General features: G+C 44.4%; 1 protein-coding gene across 3 annotated transcripts; it reads left to right on the forward strand.

Moving 5' to 3' along the window:
- The first annotated feature begins 1503 nt into the window (after window positions 1-1503).
- On the forward strand, window positions 1504-14805 carry siah1 (siah E3 ubiquitin protein ligase 1). 3 transcript variants are annotated; one of them, XM_056599020.1, is made up of 6 exons: window positions 1504-1866; window positions 4965-5029; window positions 7826-7882; window positions 12678-12859; window positions 13269-13565; window positions 14363-14805. In XM_056599020.1, the coding sequence occupies exons 3-6, from the start codon at window positions 7873-7875 to the stop codon at window positions 14732-14734; spliced, it is 861 nt and encodes a 286-aa protein (XP_056454995.1). In that variant the 5' UTR covers window positions 1504-1866; window positions 4965-5029; window positions 7826-7872; the 3' UTR covers window positions 14735-14805. The 3 variants fall into 3 exon arrangements, with proteins under 3 accessions (XP_056454995.1, XP_056454994.1, XP_056454993.1); XM_056599019.1 differs by lacking the exon at window positions 4965-5029; XM_056599018.1 differs by lacking the exon at window positions 4965-5029 and having other exon boundaries at window positions 1504-1787.
- Window positions 14806-18141: the final 3336 nt, after the last annotated feature.

Below are 18141 nucleotides of genomic sequence, written 5' to 3' on the forward strand. Positions count from 1 at the left end.
TACTTGATTATATGCACATGCTTCCTTCCCCCAAACTCATATGTGCGTGGTACAGTGGACGAGGTGAAGGGCGAAATTGTAGATCCTCAATGTGGATGCAGCTTGCCTATTGAAAAATCACTTTTGCATGGTTTCATGTCTTGTTACACACACACACACACACACACAGACACACACACACACACACACACACACACACACACACACACACACACACACACACACACACACACACACACACACACACACACACACACACACACTTACACAATGTCTACTCTGCCTCTGACATTCCTTTCCCTTCCCTTCCTTATGAAATCCGTTTTTCCACTGCCCTCGCTTAGTCGGTCCTGCTGACTTTACCCCTCTTTGCCTCTCTCGTTCTTTCCTGTCACACTTCTCTCTGTTACTTTCCTCCATCTACTCTAGCACTTTACCATTACCTTTAAACCCATATATTCCCTGTCCCCTACTTTTTTCCCACCCTCCCAACTTGATTCCCTTCTCCCACCATGTGTTGTTATGTCCCAGCAGAAATAACCAGATTCAACTGGCATTCCAGAACAGCTTAGCATTCCCGTGGGTTTGGAGCCCCCATCCCCCACAAGCCCTGCATCCCCTTCTCCCCTTACCCCTCAAACCTCTCCTCAGACCAACTCCCTTCTCTGTGTTTCCTTGACATTCCGTTCCTCGAGTTGTTGTACCTTTCTGTATTTTTTTACTTTTCTTTTTGTGCTGCTTGCATTTGCTTCTGGTTCATGTTGTGGTTGTGTTTCATATGTGGACAATAAAATCGTTGCCGCATTGACAGGTTTGGTCACTTGCATTTTGAGGTAGGCTATACATTGTAATGCACTAGTACACATGCCTGTATACCCTCTGTGTGCATTATGATCTGATAAAGAGAGCATGTGTCATAAACAGGGCCTGTTCAATTGCAAAGGAAAAGGTTGTAATACACCTGACAAATAGCAATATGTGTCTGTAAGACATTGAATAAGATGTATGGTTAAGGTAAAATAATAGATATTCAAATAAATATTCCATAAGGTCACACAGAGAAAACTTTTTTCGATTACACATTTTAGATATTTGTATCTCTTGCCACCCTGTTTCTTCTTTCCAAATATTTAAATAATTTCCCACATGCCCATTCACTCAAATGGTTACTCTATCTAAATGTGATTGATTTTCTTTCCTTATTTATATCTTTCTTTCTCTCGCTCCCTTCTTCCTATGGACAAGACAAGATTACATAACCAGTCCTTTACTCTAATCTCTCTCTCTCTCTCTCTCTCTCTCTCTCTCTCTCTCTCTCCTCTCTCTCTCTCTCTCTCTCTCTCTCTCTCTCTCTCTCTCTCTCTCTCTCTCTCTCTCTCTCTCTCTCTCTCTCTCTCTCTCTCTCTCTCACAAACAAACAAACACTTCATTGAGACAGACACACACATCAAACGGCTATAGGTGGATGTGTTATACAGGTATACCCATACGGAGATAATAGTTTACCTGCCTTTCAAAATACTTTTGTTTCGTTTACATATTCAAGAATAAACACATGTCAAGAGTAAATAAGGATAAGTAATACTAAATGTGTTTTTATATTTGAACAAAAAAATCATACTATAACACTAGAGTCGATAAGCTGTGGCAGCTGCTATCTGGAAAAAGCACGTCCCCGCGACAAACTTCAACAACTGTGCGCGAGCCCGACCGGCTGGTACAAACGTCTCGTTTGAGCTCCAAGTGCAGCGCGAATGTGGATACATCGAGCTAACGAATGAAAAACGGTAAACGGAATCATTTGGTTAATAACATCTAGACATCCATTCATTTCGCCATAGTACGTTCTGGGACACTTCATCTGAGGTAAGTATCACGGCCTATGCAAGTAAAACACAATTTTCGCTACAGTCTCTGTTCGGAAAACAACAGCCTTGCTTGAGCAAATGGTAGCTAAGCACCTAGCTGATGTTAGCTCGGTTCATTAGCGCTGCATCAACGTTAGCTTCGCCTAGTAACCAGCTAGCTAGCAATGCTAGGTGCTTAGCGTCTTCTGGTGCTGGTCGTGTAAGATACACACGTCTGCACTGCACTAGGATTCTTGAAGTATATCGATCGTCATGGAACATAAACAATCGATATACTGCAATATCGGCATGTTCGTTGACGTTTCCTTGTTGGTTGAGATGTACTCGCAGAGCTCAGTTCCTAGTGTACTGGCTAACGTCGCTGCTTTACGGCAGGCAAGGCCCTGTTTGTCTGCAACGTAAGCTAAGCTATGTCGTTATGTGTTCTGACAGACCGGGCATTTTCTGTAAATGTTCATGCAGTACACTAGAAGCATGTCGTTGTTATGGTGGTATTATAAATGTACATGTTTGGTTGATGACGTACAGGGGCCAGACTGCCAACGAGTGTTTGATTAGATGTGTTGGTGGTGGCGGACGATAACAGAGCTAACGTTGCATAGCTTCTAAACGAATATGACCTGTCTCAGAGGTAATGACAGCGTTATGATTACCCCCGGATATGGTGCCTATATTTCACTTAACATTGTCCAACGTTGACCTCTCACTGGACGTTTTAAAATGTAAAGCCCTCAGTAGTATATGTTGCATATTATTGACGCAAGAAAGAAAGACTCCCGGACATTTTAAAAGCGTCTCTATGCGTGGGGCCAGTGAGGGTAGCCTAGAGATACGCCTCCCAGATCTCTGCCTTGACCTCAACCACACCAACATATTGGCTAAGCTTTACCATGTCTTAACATCAACGTAACCCATCACCTCATAGTGGCATTATGAATAGAAAGGCCGTCTGATAGTGCTGTCGGAAGTATATGCAGAAGCACAACAACGTATACCTCACCATTGAATTTCGCTTTTTCAGAAATGACATATGATCGGCAGTGATCTAGCATTTGCTCATGGTAGAATCAATGCGATTATTTTGAATGGAGAACAGCAGATGTTGTATTTCTGAAGGGACTCACCGCAATGATCTTCATGTATTCTTTCAAATAAAATCCTAAATCTGAAATTGACTGGGACAGATATGGCATGGGGGTCCACTAAGGTTAGTTTTGCTGCGCATTGTTTTGAATTTTTATAGAATTATTAAAACTCAGGGAAACGCTCCAGTCACAGCTTTTGATGATAGCAATTAAATAAGTGATGTGTACATCCTGGTGACCATTGTTTAGTGATTATTGCAATTTCCCTATTCCATGCCTTTGGCGTTATATTGATCATGACCTTAATTTGAGGTTGAAAAAGGCTTTTGTCTGGGTTTCAGCCTGGGTTATCAAGCCATTCCTTTTGGTGGGCAAACCTCATTAAGTCTTCCATGTTTCAACAGCCATTTTCTTTGTAATTTGCCCATGTGCATTGGGCTGATTAGGAGGCGTGATACTAGGAGTGATTCATTGACTATGTTTACATGGAGTGTATCACTCCAATTTCAACCTAATTAAGATCAAAATGTTCATACAAGCATCTTCATTTTCTGGATGACCTTAATCCAAATAAGGTTGGATTGCGTTAAGAAATACCTGTTATGTGTTCTAATTTAACAAGACAATTTCGGTTTTGTTTTAGACTTGTATATATTATTGTCTTATTTAAATGTGCCCACTGGTCCTACAATTGGAGCGATTGTTATTTGCTGAACAATGAGCCAATTCTTGGTCGTAATACCGATCTCTCTCGTTCCTTTGAATGTTGAGGGTTTTCTGCATTTCCTTGCTGCACAATATAACTGAAAAATCCTCTTAAATTAGTAGAGGAGAACTGAATGAACATGAGGGTATGAATCAAGGAGCTATATTTTTACATCCTTAAGCCAGAGCTTCTTTGTTGAATTTATTTTTCTTTAGCTTTTATTTGTCTCTTCTTTGTTTTTAGTCGTTCTGTGTTAATATGACTTGATGAAGTTGATTAAGTGTGTGTTTGTCTCTATTAGGCTGCTGATGAACTGCCGCCTGTTCCAGATGGCTCATTGTTGTTGCTACTGCTGTGCCCCTCTTAATAATACACTAGGCATCGACTACTGTCACAGTGGTCGTGTGTGTGTGTGTGTGTGTGTGTGTGCGTGTGTCGTTTTTGGGGGTGGGGTCTGGTAATAATGTGAGCAGATGTAGTCCAAAGTCAGGGGAATTTATTGCATCTGGCCATGGGGTTCTTTCAAGAGATGGTGGCAGTTCCTTCTGTCACTCTTAACAGAGGAAAAAGGCCCAATACAATATTGTTTCTGCATAGTAAAGCACATAGGTGCTCAAACTGCAGCCTGCCTTCCATGATGGAGGCTCTATGCATAAATGCATAAATGCCCATTTTAACATAACCATATTGTACCAAATACATATCTTAACTCAGTTTACTACTATTAAGAAGTGAATTGGACACATGCAATGGTTTTCAGCCGGCTGGCCCTGAGACCAAAGGTGCTGAACTCTGTACCCATCGTGTTGTTCAGTGCAGGGCTGCGCCTTTGCTGCATAAGCCCTAGACATGAATGGAGTTCAGAGCATCCTTTGCAGCTCACCACTTCCTATCTGATTGACGGCTTCATCTGAAGAACTGCAAAACAATTTCCCCTTGTCAATGTGTTCATAAACCCCTGCTTTAAATACATTTGAATTCAACTTTACATTGGAAAACATACACATTGGTAAAATAAATTGGTAAAATGTAATGGAACATTTCTATGTATTTTTTGTATTTTACTAATTTTCACGTAACCGTCATTGCAGCATCTCAGGGTTCAACATGTTGTGATACTGGTCGGTTCAGACAAGTAGATCTTCAACACTCTGGCCCCAAGACAATTTTTCCTGGCCTTCACTAAAAGTATTAGCTCAATTTACTTAAGCAGTATCACTCATGGCTTTGCCTCACTGCCATCTTAACCCTTTTGACTCGGATGAATCGTGTGAGGGATGTTTTTGTTAACCTCTTGTGCTTCAGGTTCTTTTAGCACGGGCATGATCGGGACAGCGAGTTGAACGCCTTACAAAACTCCCAGAAGAATGGCAAGTGATAGTTGGCATCCAAATTGTTTTCATGCTTGATGTTGTCCCAAAATAATAACTCTACGTGATGTCCTCATCAACTCTATGAGCTGTGGTCTGTAAAACAGAGGTGATACCAATCACTAATAATTGGCCTCAACTGCAAGCCTGTCTTTGAAACGATCTTCCCAACAGAAAATGAAGATGGAGGGTACGTGGGCTGTAAATCTTCAGCAAGTGATATTGCGGTTAAAGGAGAATTCTTTGCCCTTCCATACTTAAGAAGTAGAAAATGCTCCAGCAGATGATTTAAAGCCAATTATTTGAGGCTTTGTTTTGTGGCTTAACTGTTTTTCCCTCTGAACAAATGCTTGTTTTGCTTCGTGCTCACACTTTACCGAGACCAGACAGAGCAGAAAATAATGACGTCTGAAAAGACGGAAGTGGAAGACGCTAGCAAGAAAGGGATGGAAGGTGTCAGCGAGGGCAGCTGGAGAGGCAGCACACAGCCAGACAAGACTGTAACCTGAGACCAGCTCCGAGGGAGACAGAATGTGTCGGCTGGGGGCAGAGAAGGGGGCGGGGGGGGGGGGGGGGGGGGGAATTAAAACTAAAAAAAACTGCCATAGGAGAGAGGCGGCCTGAGAGGAGCGGGGAAGGCAGGAGCCAAGCGCAGGCTGGGAGGCCACTGAAAGAGGGCGCGTGTGTGAGGAGAAAGAAACGTGATGGAAAGGAAACATGGAGGATGCAGGGAAGGGCGCTGCTTCGAGGTTGAGCTCGAGTATGGACTCTGAGAACGAGATTAGGTATTGCTTTTCTGTACCATTACCGCACAGAAAGATTGGCATTCAATTTTACACATCCACGATGAACCTGCGTCTTAGTTCCAATTCAAATGCGATCATGCCTCAAAGTTTCCCTATTGTTTTCTTTTAGGTCCTCCATTATTTATTATAGGTATAGTATCATTAGCAAGTATTTAAATGATACATAATCCACTGAGGGAGAGGGAGCCGAGTGCCTCGTCATCTCATGTTCCCTCTACAGGGAGTTCCCCTACTGTTTTCTCTCACTCTCTTCTCCCTTTCTGTCAGTCTGCCAAGCTGTCCACGGGAGCAGAGGGTTGCCTATTTTGTTTGGCAAATTTTGTTTCTCCAGCCGCTTGGATGCGACGACAAAGTCTGGTTCAAAGATGCATTCTCACCTTTTTTGCCACCATGTAAAACCAGCTCCTTCCTTTTTATTTAAGGCGAGATTGGAAAACAGGCACACACATGAAACGGGCTATACGCCTGTTTCATGCAGACTCGGCACTGTGAAGAACAGGGCTGCTCTCAGCTGGAGCTGGAAAATAATAATTATCCAGTGGTGAAACTACAGTGGCTGGACGAGACAGCCTCGTGTTCCTTGCCAGATTTCCAGTGATCCAGTCGTTGTTGCCAGAGCTCTAGGATGTATCAAGGAAGTTTCAGCACGGCTGCACACAGGCTGAAGGCTCCAAAACTAGAAAATGGGCTGGCAATTGGCATAGTGGTTTTTATGTTTTAAATGTAAAGACGTATATGAACTTTCTTTAGATGACTAACGATTATCCAGACGGGCATGTTTGCTGGTATCTCTCAAAGCTGGAGCAACTACAATGTCCACTACAGTTTCTTTGGATTATCTCCAAGCTATGCACGGCTGCTTTTTTGTGCTGGGGGGGGTTCTCTTGATTTGTTCATCAAACAGACAGCCCACCGTTTTGATATGAACTTCCAACAGAAGACCACGTGGAAGGAATTGAAACGTGGACCTTCTGTTTTGCGGGTCTTTAAAAAGAAGAACATGTTTCATTTTAAGCAGAAGTCCAACAGGATTTCCCTTTTACAAATGGGGATCATCGCTACGAGTGCCCACACTGATGTTCTTCCTCTATTTCTTTAGGCGGAACGAAAGCGTAGCCGCCTGCTAGACTTGTGCTGCTTGACCAGCCCTCCTTCTTCAACCTGTAGTCCCTTATAGCTATTACAAAAGGGAACAGGACAAAAGGTGAATGGGCATGTCAAGGATACTCCTCTCCATTCATGCCCCCAGCCTCGGGTTAACATTACGTTTTTTGACAAACAGTCAGAAACACTCCGACTGAGGTGGCACCAAGGTGTTGTTAATTCCTGTGCTTCTGTTGTAATTATAATGCTAGGGCTTGATAATATCGCTATATACAGGAGAAGTGGCTTGGCTTTCAAGAAGTGAGTTTGAGTCTGTGTGTTTAATTTGTGTCTGCGTGCTGCTTGCTCCTACATAGCGCATGCTCCCACAATGGGTGTGTAGGTGTTCGGAACACATTTACCATGTCGCACTCACAGCTGCCCTTTTGTGTCCTATTTACCTGATGATGATGATGATGGCCTATTTAAAAATTATAATTGACCCGTCACTCTTGTTCTCTTATGTAAACATTATGATTTCATGTTGTCATATCTCTATTACTCATGAGTCTGTTTACGCAGCCTGCCTGCTTTGGCTTTGAGTCAGCGAGTCTTTTGTTTTGAATATGTGTGTTTAGTATGGTTGAATCCTGGCACAAATTAAAACATTCTGATGAGGTTTACATTTAAGGTATGTGATCCTTGGTAGATGAAAAAAATTGAAATTTGATGAAAACCGCTGCATGTCCGTCTAATAAATATTTCCAATATGTATAGTCCTCAAGCCTTGCCTGAAATCAAACACTGAAAATAGCTGTAGAATCAGGGTCCTAAATCCATGGTCCTTAATTTGTATGTCATGTTTGTTTTTTTACTTGCCATTCATAAACTTTTCTCCTTTTTTCAGAGGTCCTCACATTTCAAGAGGAGAAGAAAGCCCTACTGAGGAATCTTATGGACGAAGGTGTGTTTTCTCTTCTTTTTTTTCAGTAAAATCTCAGTTGAGGATGACAGTTCCCTTATCTTCATCTCCTTCACTCCCCCAGCTGGTTTATTTCTCTGGCTCTCCACTTGAGGTTATGCCTGCTGTTTGGAATGAACTAAAGTCCCTGCTTTTATCTGTACAGTTTCAACCTGTGTTGTGTTTTGATTTGATCTTGCATCTACCCCTTAACACATGAGAGAAGTAAGCTTCTTCCTGCCCGTTCCACTCTCCTTTCCTCCTAAAAACATAAAAGCTCTGCTTCTTTGAATCCAAACCTTGGAACCAAAGAATTGTACATGCAGCTACAAAGTACTTCTACGACAACTGCAATACTCTGTAGGGAATTGTAAATGATGTACTTGCATGGTCTAGACACTTATGCTAGGACTTTAGACTATCCATCTGTGAAGTTTATAGTGGGTAGTCTGGGGTTGGCTTGGCCCACTATGAATACTATCAGTTGTGATTGGGCATCCAACAACATTGAAATTGGGTCGGGAGATGTTTTTTCCTCAGTTCAGAAATAAGTGAAGCAAAATGTTGGACAAGCAAAGAGAAAGCAGAATACCTAAATGGTTGATTGTAAAAAGGTATGTGCCTGACCTAGAGAAGGGTGCTACGGTTTGTTTATATTGTTTTTATATCGATGGACTATTGTCTTTATAGTTTGTTCAGTGTGCCAGAAAAAAATGTATCATGTGTAATTTATATTTTCATTAGAGCTGTCAAGCGATTAAAATATTTAATCGTGATTAATCGCATTAATGTCATAGTTAACTCACGATTAATCGCGTTTCATCGCAAATTATTTTTCTATGCTAAATATCCCTTGATTTTTTTTGTCCCATAATTCTTCTCATTTTAATTATCTTATCAACATGGTGAAGTGCATCGGCTTGCCTTGTGCAAATGATTTTTTATTGATAACAACATTGGCATATACTGATCAAAACAGGACGATACAAAAAAAGAGCCTATAGTGCAATTAAACGACTGCTTTGAACAAATGTCATTTGAACATAGCAGTCAGGCTACTGCTTCTATGTTTTGAGCCAAAGGAAAAAAAATATATATATATTTTTTTTAAATAAAACAATTGCGTTAATCGCGCAATCATTTTTTTAACACCGTTAAAATTGGCTTGCGTTAACGCCGTTAATAACGCGTTTAACTGACAGCTCTAATTTTCATGCAACATACTGTTTTGTTGAGATGTTGTATAGCTGATTAGTATAAATACAATTCATATATTGGTACCAAGATTTTCTGACGGATTAGGGTTTAAATGGTTTCATATAATCTGTTTTGAATTCATTAAATGTTGTCAAATTTAGCATAGGAAGTGGGCAATGTCATTACCCCCCCCTCCCATAAAACCACATCATCTTTATTGTGGCACACACTACAGTTTAAATCATTAGAATGCATAAGCCCTAACGAATTTAACTAAACTCTGTGGACATTAAAAGCCCTTTTAAAGCTATCTGGCACCAAATGAATCCCTGGGCCCTGTCTGTTTGCTATTATATCGGCCGCGACACTTCCTATCTCATATACTGGCTGTAAGTGATGCTACGTTTATCCCTCTTTGTGATCACTTGAGATTTGCAGGTCTCTTCTTTTTTTAGTCCTATGTGCTGCCAACACGTTACTATGTGTACCCAACAATTAATCTATGCTCATAAATTTCCCGTACGTGTTTTTGTGTGTAATACTAGAAGCACATAAACCTAGCCTTTTCTGTTCACAAAGAAGCATACAAACGCATTTACTGCCTCCTCTCGGTCAGGTGTTTTTGTTAATGCTTTTTGGTCATATTTTTTTGGACGTAAGCAAAACGCCTGTAATTTTCCCTGCTTGTCGATGGGTCAGTAATTAATCAATACGTTTGAACCAACAAGTTAACATTGTCATCTTAACACAATACATAAGCTCATAGCAGCAGAGTGTGACCTTCATGTGTGCATGGGACCCTTGTTGCTAAATACTTGGCAACAAGGCGCAATAACTGCTTTGCTTGGTGGTCTCCTACTAGTGACAGTTTGGCAGTCAACAAGCCAGTGGGCTCTTAAATGGGCTGTAGATAAGAACCAAGAACGACCCAAAATAGTCCGGTCCCATCTCTAATTGAGCTCTCCCTACACAACGTCCGCCATGGAGTGTTGCATTTCACGCACCTGTGATTGACAAGCAAGATTAATTCTCCAAACCAAGATTAATTCTCCAAATCATTTCGGGGTAGAGAGATGGCCAGAATTGTCCAACATGATCCTGGAGCGGTCTGAAATTTAAATTGTGAGCTAAATAAATATAATTAAGACAGCTGACCGACAGTGGTCATGGCCCTGATGCTCCCATACCAGGACTAGTCCTACTAATAGCCCGCCAGTCATTATCTCTGTCACAGCAGTTGTGTCTACAGGCAGGAGGGTGGCCACCGGGACAATCGTGTGTGTGCCCTAACAGATGTGCTCACACAGTACCTTTCCAAAGCCTGTGCTGTGCTGCCAGCTTACACATGGCACAGGAGCTTATCCGCACAATCACGGTACAGATAAAGTCACCACATCTGTTATAGGCATCTCATGGTTGAAACTACAAAATCCTAGTAGTTCCTTGTGCCACATCCAATACCGGAAGTGTCATTTCCATAAATTCCAAATCAAATAGAGATGCACGGATTCCACTTTTTCTCAGGCCAGGTACAAGTACTTACATTTGGGTTTTTGCAGATCCCGGGAGGGGGCGTGTTAACGCCATGATTACGACCCACGGCAACTTTGTGATACTTTTTTTAGTACCGTCGTTTTGTAGGAGAATTATAATGAGCGATGTTGTATATGAAATGCGTCACATACTATAGGTGCCCCGGAAGCCTTTCCCTCGGACGCGTGTATTAAGTAAATCGATGCTCAGACGGACACTTCACCACCGTACTGGTATACAATAAGTGTCTGCAAAGTCAACTGCAGAGCTCCACACATCCACACGAACCGCTGCCTTTTTTCTTTCAATTGCAGACTAAATTGATGAACAGTGATAAAATGGCATAGATAACCATGTTGATCATGTATGACAAATTACAAAAGGTTAGGCTCTAAAAAATAATGTTGCGTAGAGTGGCTTCGGGGGGTTGTATCAGAGTTTTTTTCATAAGTACATGAGCACAGTACTGGTATCGGTATCGGTGCATCACAAGTAAAGTGCACTCGAGCAGCAGTGGCATTTTGTTCTTGCTACATGCGTAAGCCTTTATTTATAGTCTAAAGGAGAGGTGGGGAATGCAGGGTGTGTGGTAAGAGCTGCAGTAAGATCTTCCTGGGTATGACTAGGACAAGAGCCTTTCTTTTAGTTCTGTTGATGTGGAGTTTTTTTGCATTCATGTCAGGGTAATGCCCCTGCCAGTACCAAGGTATTGGGGAGACCGTACAATGGCTGCTGGTCGCAAGCCTGTAGAACACTGCGTGTGGAGCATTCTGCTCAGTCTATGTAGGCTGTCTGTCCAATTGTATCTGTGTATTCCTCGTTTTTCACACCTCCCTCGAATACTTGTTTCTTTCCCTCCCCTACACGTTTCCCTCTTCTCCCCTCTCTTCCTGTCTGGGTTCTGGGTCGTGCTGTGAAGTTTCGTGTCTCTTTCCCGAAGGCTATTAAAAGGATGAGCTAGGCCGGGCAGGCCAGCAGGTATAACAGACACAAGCCAACGGTGTCTGTGTGTACGCTTAGACACAAACACAGCGACTTGGATTTGCTTCAAAGTATCTATTGGCATAATCATCAGTTTAATGTATGAATAATAACAGCAGCACCAGATGAAATCAAAATACAGTTTACAATTATATCAACTCAGTGTTGTTCAAGATGGAAAATATAAAAAAATACATTTTTTATGAAGCTTAGTAAAAACCTGTCAACCCCAATCAGATGACCCCTTACTTTTACTCTTCTACCTCTCCTCCGTCTTACCAGGTGTGTTTCAGTGGTATTTGATGGTTCATCACACGTTTTTGATTTAATTTTTTTCCATATCGGCCGGCCACACCTTTGCTTCCTTCAGATCCTCCTTCCTGTCTCTTCCTAGCTGCACACCCTCCCTCATCTCCTCCTCCTCCTATCTCATCAGTTCCCCCTTTGCCCTCCCTTCTAAACTACACAGTCACAGAAGGAAGAGGCTTTTCTCCCTTTCACCTAATTTCTTCCTCTTAGTACCTCTCTAAACGTTCCCAACCTCCGCTCCACAGGCTGTCCCGTTTTTAGACGTGCAACTGTTGCCAAGGCAACCGCACAGCACGATTTGGAAACAGCAGCTCTCCACACACACACACACGCACTGAGGACACGCATACCACACATCTGAGTTCACTCCACTTTTTTGTCTAGTGTCTACCTTTTTATTTCACTGTGGATGAATATCTCTGCCAAACAAAATGTATGTTGGGGGTTGCACAATATTGCAACCAATTCTGCAACAGGGGCTGAAAGGGTAGGGGCTATTCTGATCCAATAATTTATCTTAAAGGTTAGGGGTAAATATCAGATGCAGCCTCTTTCATGACGACAGAATGTTGCTGCGCTTCCTACCAAGTCGAGGCATTGTTTAGCTGTTTGGTCGCTCAGTGGTCGGGAGTTGTATTCGCACTGACCGTGTTCCCATTCAAACCTTCCATTACCCGTCCACGATGAGTAGGGGAGCGTCCTCTCTCTGTTTACTACAGCGGCACACAGATATCATCACAGCCACATCAACCAACCCTCTCGTCTGTTTTGTCCCCAGAAATGAGTCGCCAGACCGCCACCGCGCTGCCGACAGGAACCTCCAAGTGCCCCCCCTCCCAGCGCGTGCCCACCCTGTCGGGCACCACCGCCTCCAACAGTGACCTGGCCAGCTTGTTTGAGTGCCCCGTCTGCTTCGACTATGTCCTGCCTCCAATCCTGCAGTGCCAGTCGGGACACCTGGTACGTACACACCCCGCACCCCATCCTGGTTGAGAAGGAACCTCACCTGACAGGGTTTACTGCTCCAGATGTTCTTACAGGTTTTTGTATGGAATGACTCCATAGTAGTCTTGACATCAAAAAAAAAAGGATATTTTTGTTTGGCTTTCATTTAGTTTTTTATTTTTGACTTTATGGATTTCAATTTTGACTTAGTTTTAATTTGTTGTATGGCAGGTGTATTGGTTTGGTTTACATCTTTTAAAGTGCTTAGTTTTAGTTCAGTTTTTATTCGTTTCAGTTTAGGATTCCGTCATTTATTTGAATATGGGCCATTTTTCTTGATTTAAGTAAACGAAAGTGTTTGGCTCACATCTCGCTTTTCGGGGCTGCGTTCGCCGCGTGACGCTAACAACGGCGCCTCCCACAGGTGTGCTCCAACTGCCGGCCCAAGCTCACCTGCTGCCCCACGTGCCGGGGGCCCCTCGGCTCCATCCGGAACCTGGCCATGGAGAAGGTGGCCAACTCGGTGCTCTTCCCCTGCAAGTACGCGTCGTCGGGCTGCGAGGTCACGCTGCCGCACACGGACAAGGCGGAGCACGAGGAGCTGTGTGAGTTCCGGCCGTACTCCTGCCCCTGCCCGGGGGCCTCCTGCAAGTGGCAGGGCTCGCTGGACGCCGTCATGCCCCACCTGATGCACCAGCACAAATCCATCACCACGCTGCAGGTCAGAGACGCTCGCACCGCCGCTCGCCCACTGTGTGTCGGGGGACGGGTCCTGCCGGAGGGGGTCCTTGTTTTCGTTTCAGAGTGCGGCCGAGGCCTTTTGTCGGAGAGGCGGATTGAGTAAACGACCCAATAGTGTTTCAAATGAACCCCCCCCCCCCCCCCTGCGAGCACGCCACATACACACGGCCCCTTACCCCAAGCCCCGTTGCGTTGGGCCCTAGAGTGCTGAGGACGAGGCCCGCAGGAGGCCCGAGTGAGCCCTAGAGGAGACGGCACTGTTGCCAGGTTGACTCCACAGGCGCCAACTGGGAAAGTGAATAATACTCTTCCCTCCCTCAACAGCTACCGTTGAGGTGCCTCCGAGCAAGGCACTGCTCCAGGGGAGCAACCCAATGGCTGACGGGTAGAAGGTTGTAGTGTGAATGTCTGGAACTGCATGAAAGTTGTGCGAGGGGAGCACTCTTATTAGGATTTCCATGAGGCAGCGTGTTTACGTTCAAGGCTTTAAAAATGAAACCTGTCTGCGACTTTGCATCGTGTTGCGCAACAGGTTGACTCCAATAGCAAACCTAGTTTGGTGTCTCTGTCAATGTGTTGCCTCTCTCGGTACTCTGTCACACAAGTCGCAGTGAACCCCCTCGAGCGCTATGACCGCACCTGAATGCCAACCCGGTGAACATACGAGAACTGACCCCTCGCTGTCTCTCTCTCTCTCCCCCTCCGCCCCCCCCCCCCCCCTCTCCCCCCCTGACCTCTCCTCCCCCCCTGACCTCTCCTCCCCACGTCCGTCCCCAGGGGGAAGACATCGTGTTCCTGGCCACGGACATCAACCTGCCCGGCGCCGTGGACTGGGTGATGATGCAGTCGTGTTTCGGCTTCCACTTCATGCTGGTGCTGGAGAAGCAGGAGAAGTACGACGGCCACCAGCAGTTCTTCGCCATCGTGCAGCTCATCGGCACGCGCAAGCAGGCCGAGAACTTCGCCTACCGCCTGGAGCTCAACGGGCACCGGCGCCGGCTCACGTGGGAGGCCACGCCGCGCTCCATCCACGAGGGCATCGCCACGGCCATCATGAACAGCGACTGCCTGGTGTTTGACACGTCGATCGCACAACTGTTTGCGGAGAACGGGAACCTGGGCATCAACGTCACCATATCCATGTGCTGAGGGACCTCCGGCGGCGCCATCCAACCCCCCCCCGACCCCCCCCCCCCATTCCCGGGAAACGGGGGGGGTGAACGGTTGCAGTTATAACAAAAATAAATAATTTGTTACTTACGTTCTGAGTAAACTCAAAGGGTGACCTCCTACCCTAGTCCCACACCCCCTCGCCCCCCCCCCCCCCCCCCCCCTCCCCAACACCCCCTGGAGACAGAAGGACGGGGCCCAAGTGGACTGTCTGATGGGCAGCCACAGGGGGGACGCCGGGGGTGGAATGTACGGACGTATGGACGGAGCATCCGTTGAACGGACACGCCTGGGTTCAACTGTGTAGTGGCGGATAGACTTGTACCCATCTCCGTTACACACCGCGCACACGTGCAGTATCTTTATAGTTCATTATTGTTTCTCTCTCGCTGTAGTTCATCCAGTCTTGGTTCTCGCTCTCGTTCTCTCTCTCTCGTTTTCTCTCTCGTTCTCTTGTCTCTCGTTTTGTTACAAACACAAAAAAAAAAGTTTGCATTGTGGTATCTCGTTTCAAAGATGATCACCTCCTGTTATTGTTTTTTGTTTGTCAGCCTCACCTTCCAGACGCCCGCCCCCCCCCCCCCCCAACTAAGAAACACGCACACACACACCACACGCACACACACGCTCCCAACATCTCTGAAGCGCTGAACCTTTAACTAAGCGGAACTGTTATTTGTTTCTTTCAGGGCACGGGTTCTGCTCGCTGGTCACTAGCACCCTGAGCATGGCTTTATGTATATTCTACCATGGACACTTGGTCAGTACTATGTGGCTAGTTATTTAGCTAGCTGACCAGCCACCTGGACTAGCCTCGCTCTGCATTTGGAAGTCAACCTCTGTTGGATCTTCTAAACAAATGGTCTATTTGCTTGCAACACTAACAGCCAATGGCTCCGACGGGTGGAGCTGAACGAGTACTGTTAATTTTCCTCCTTCGGGATCCGTTAAGTCCTGACCATGGCTGCCTATTGGTTAATAAAGGAACACGAGCCTTCAGTTGCTGTGGAGCAGTTTGATCGCAGAAGGAGTAGTGTAAACACAACGAGTTGTAGTCTACCTTCTGGTAGAGCCATAGGTGGGGATAGCCAAAGACCCTCAATACTGTACTGGATAAGGCTCTTAAACTAGGATGTGTGGTAAGGAAAGGTTGTTTACCGTGCCTATGTTGTGAAAATAGCTCAGATGAGGCCCTTAAAGATGTAGCCTCCTCCGTTTTGAGCAATGTAACCCAAGCATCAGCGGTGGTCAATCATAGGAAGCTCTTGGGTCAACTGACATCCTTGGAAAGAATTGAGCATTACAGACTCTTGCCACTGTGTAAAGTTTTCAGAATGCCAGGGACTTGTTGGAAGGTTTGGGCTGGCAATTAGTGTCTAATTCCAAAGCCAGACACGGATACATGCGCATAAGCACCGGTTCATCGTGTTTTCACGCATACATGGACACGCATACAGACCTACTCAAGCCTGTGCTAATGTTGTGACTGCGGGGCGAAGCAGGCCGAGCTATTGGTGGAATCGTGTGAGTGTCAACCCATTTTGACTTAAGGGTCAATAAATTAAGCTTTGTTCTGTTTGTACCCTTTTAAGTAAGGAAGAAAAACTGCATTTCGGTTTTGTCAAATTGAAACTGGTTTTACTCCTTGACATTTTCTTTGTGTGTGCGTGTTTGAGAGAGATATCTTACCCTTTTTTTTTTTCTTTTTTTTTTACAATCCCCTTTCACTCACTGTCCATCTAGCCTCACCGATTACGATCTCTGAAAAACTGACTGATGGATCCTGTCCCCACCTAAGACCAAGGGACAGCTTCTACCGTTACAATGTTGCTATTGTTATTATATTGTTATTAAATGGAGATTGTTATTATCATAATTATCATTTTTGTAATGACTAAAAATGGAAAAGGCAGTTTTAAAAACTCGTGGCTAAACTTCAAGTGTTTTTAGTTGAAAAACAAGTTGTGATGTTCTTCTGAAGGTGGCTTTCCAAGTTGAATAGTTTTTGTTTGTTATCATTTCCCCCTTTGTCTTTGTCCACTTGTCTGTCCTTATTTTTGTTAATCTTTTTTTTCTTTTTGTTTGTTGTGTTTGAAGAGGGGGGAGGGGTCAAGCCAATCGTCTCTCCTTCGCTCTTCAATGTGGAGTCTGCTGCTCTCCCTTAACTCCTGTATTTTTGTTTTTATTTGGTTCCGTTTTAAGTTGTCATTAAATAAATCTATCTTTTTCATACCCTGCGGTTCTTCAGTCCTTTGATTGGTGGAAGGGCCATCACAGGTGCAGGGGCTGTTGGCTGCACACAAAGACCTAGCTCCTGCAATACACAAGTGGGCGCTTGTGATTTACATTGTCCCAATGATGCATCGTAAAGTGAGTAAGTCGTGCAGTTGATGTCAATTTCGGGAAAGGTTCCTGCATTCTAGGTTTTGGTTTTGAGTATACACATTTCAACATCCAATGTCTTTTATTTTGTGGCTTGATGTGGTGTTTGAAAACGAATCTCGTCACAGCGGATATGTTTTGCTCTTCGTTGATTAGGAGGGCATGAAGTGGATGTGATTTAATTCTGCCACTCTTTCAGAATACCCAAATGTACAACATTTAGCAGCATGTTGCCTATTCCAACACAAATTATAGACCTGTCTTGATTATTGGCAAAGCACTCAGAACTACTTGTCATCAAGAGTAAGATGGCTCTACGTTTCTGCATGGCAATTCAACTCAAGTCTTTCAAGTCTTGCACTTTTATCTTGTTTGTTTCAGTTTTAATTACTTCAGATGTACTGCTCCAGACTTACTTTTTTACATCTACGTTCATCTAATTATTTGTTTCTCCAAATACCCTGCCTTTGAAACTTGGTCCATTCCCATGGAGCGATATAACTACTTAATTTAGGATTGAAATAGAATTCTCAGAATGTTGCCACCCCAAGGTATGTCTTGAACCAGTTCTGGTAAAGTAGTCATTCCACGTAGGGCAGCTAGCTTGCAGGGTCACTTGCACATCGCACACGTTTTTGGACAAGGAACAGCCGTACACGTGCAGTCAATCTAGATCTGAAGTTGTACTCCAAACTTGAGTAAGTGTTATCTTTCAAGTGGGCACCATGTCATGCTGCTTAAAGGACGTTGGAAAGCTATGTATAGGTTGTGCTCTCATGCCTGGTCCGATAGTCAGTCACTCACAGGGATAATGGGTGTGGTGAGGAATGTAAACCACGAGAGCTTAATTGGGATGTCCTGCGTAATATCGGGGTTTGGCTTGGGTGTGGTCGTGGAGTCTACACTTTCCCACACTAATGATCGTCGGCCACGTGGATTGTACACTATAATACCTACCTATTGCCCTGTGCTACAGAAAACGGTTTCAACTAATAAACAGGTTG

This window comes from Gadus chalcogrammus, chromosome 9, assembly GCF_026213295.1.
Source record: "Gadus chalcogrammus isolate NIFS_2021 chromosome 9, NIFS_Gcha_1.0, whole genome shotgun sequence".
NCBI classification, from domain to species: Eukaryota; Metazoa; Chordata; class Actinopteri; order Gadiformes; family Gadidae; genus Gadus; species Gadus chalcogrammus.

Excerpts from the sequence above, each read along its gene's own strand:
- siah1 (XM_056599018.1), top strand. Across the intron at positions 7,883-12,677 it reads GAGGAATCTTATGGACGAAG|AAATGAGTCGCCAGACCGCC; the intron begins GTGTGTTTTCTC and ends TTTTGTCCCCAG. Across the intron at positions 13,566-14,362 it reads AATCCATCACCACGCTGCAG|GGGGAAGACATCGTGTTCCT; the intron begins GTCAGAGACGCT and ends GTCCGTCCCCAG.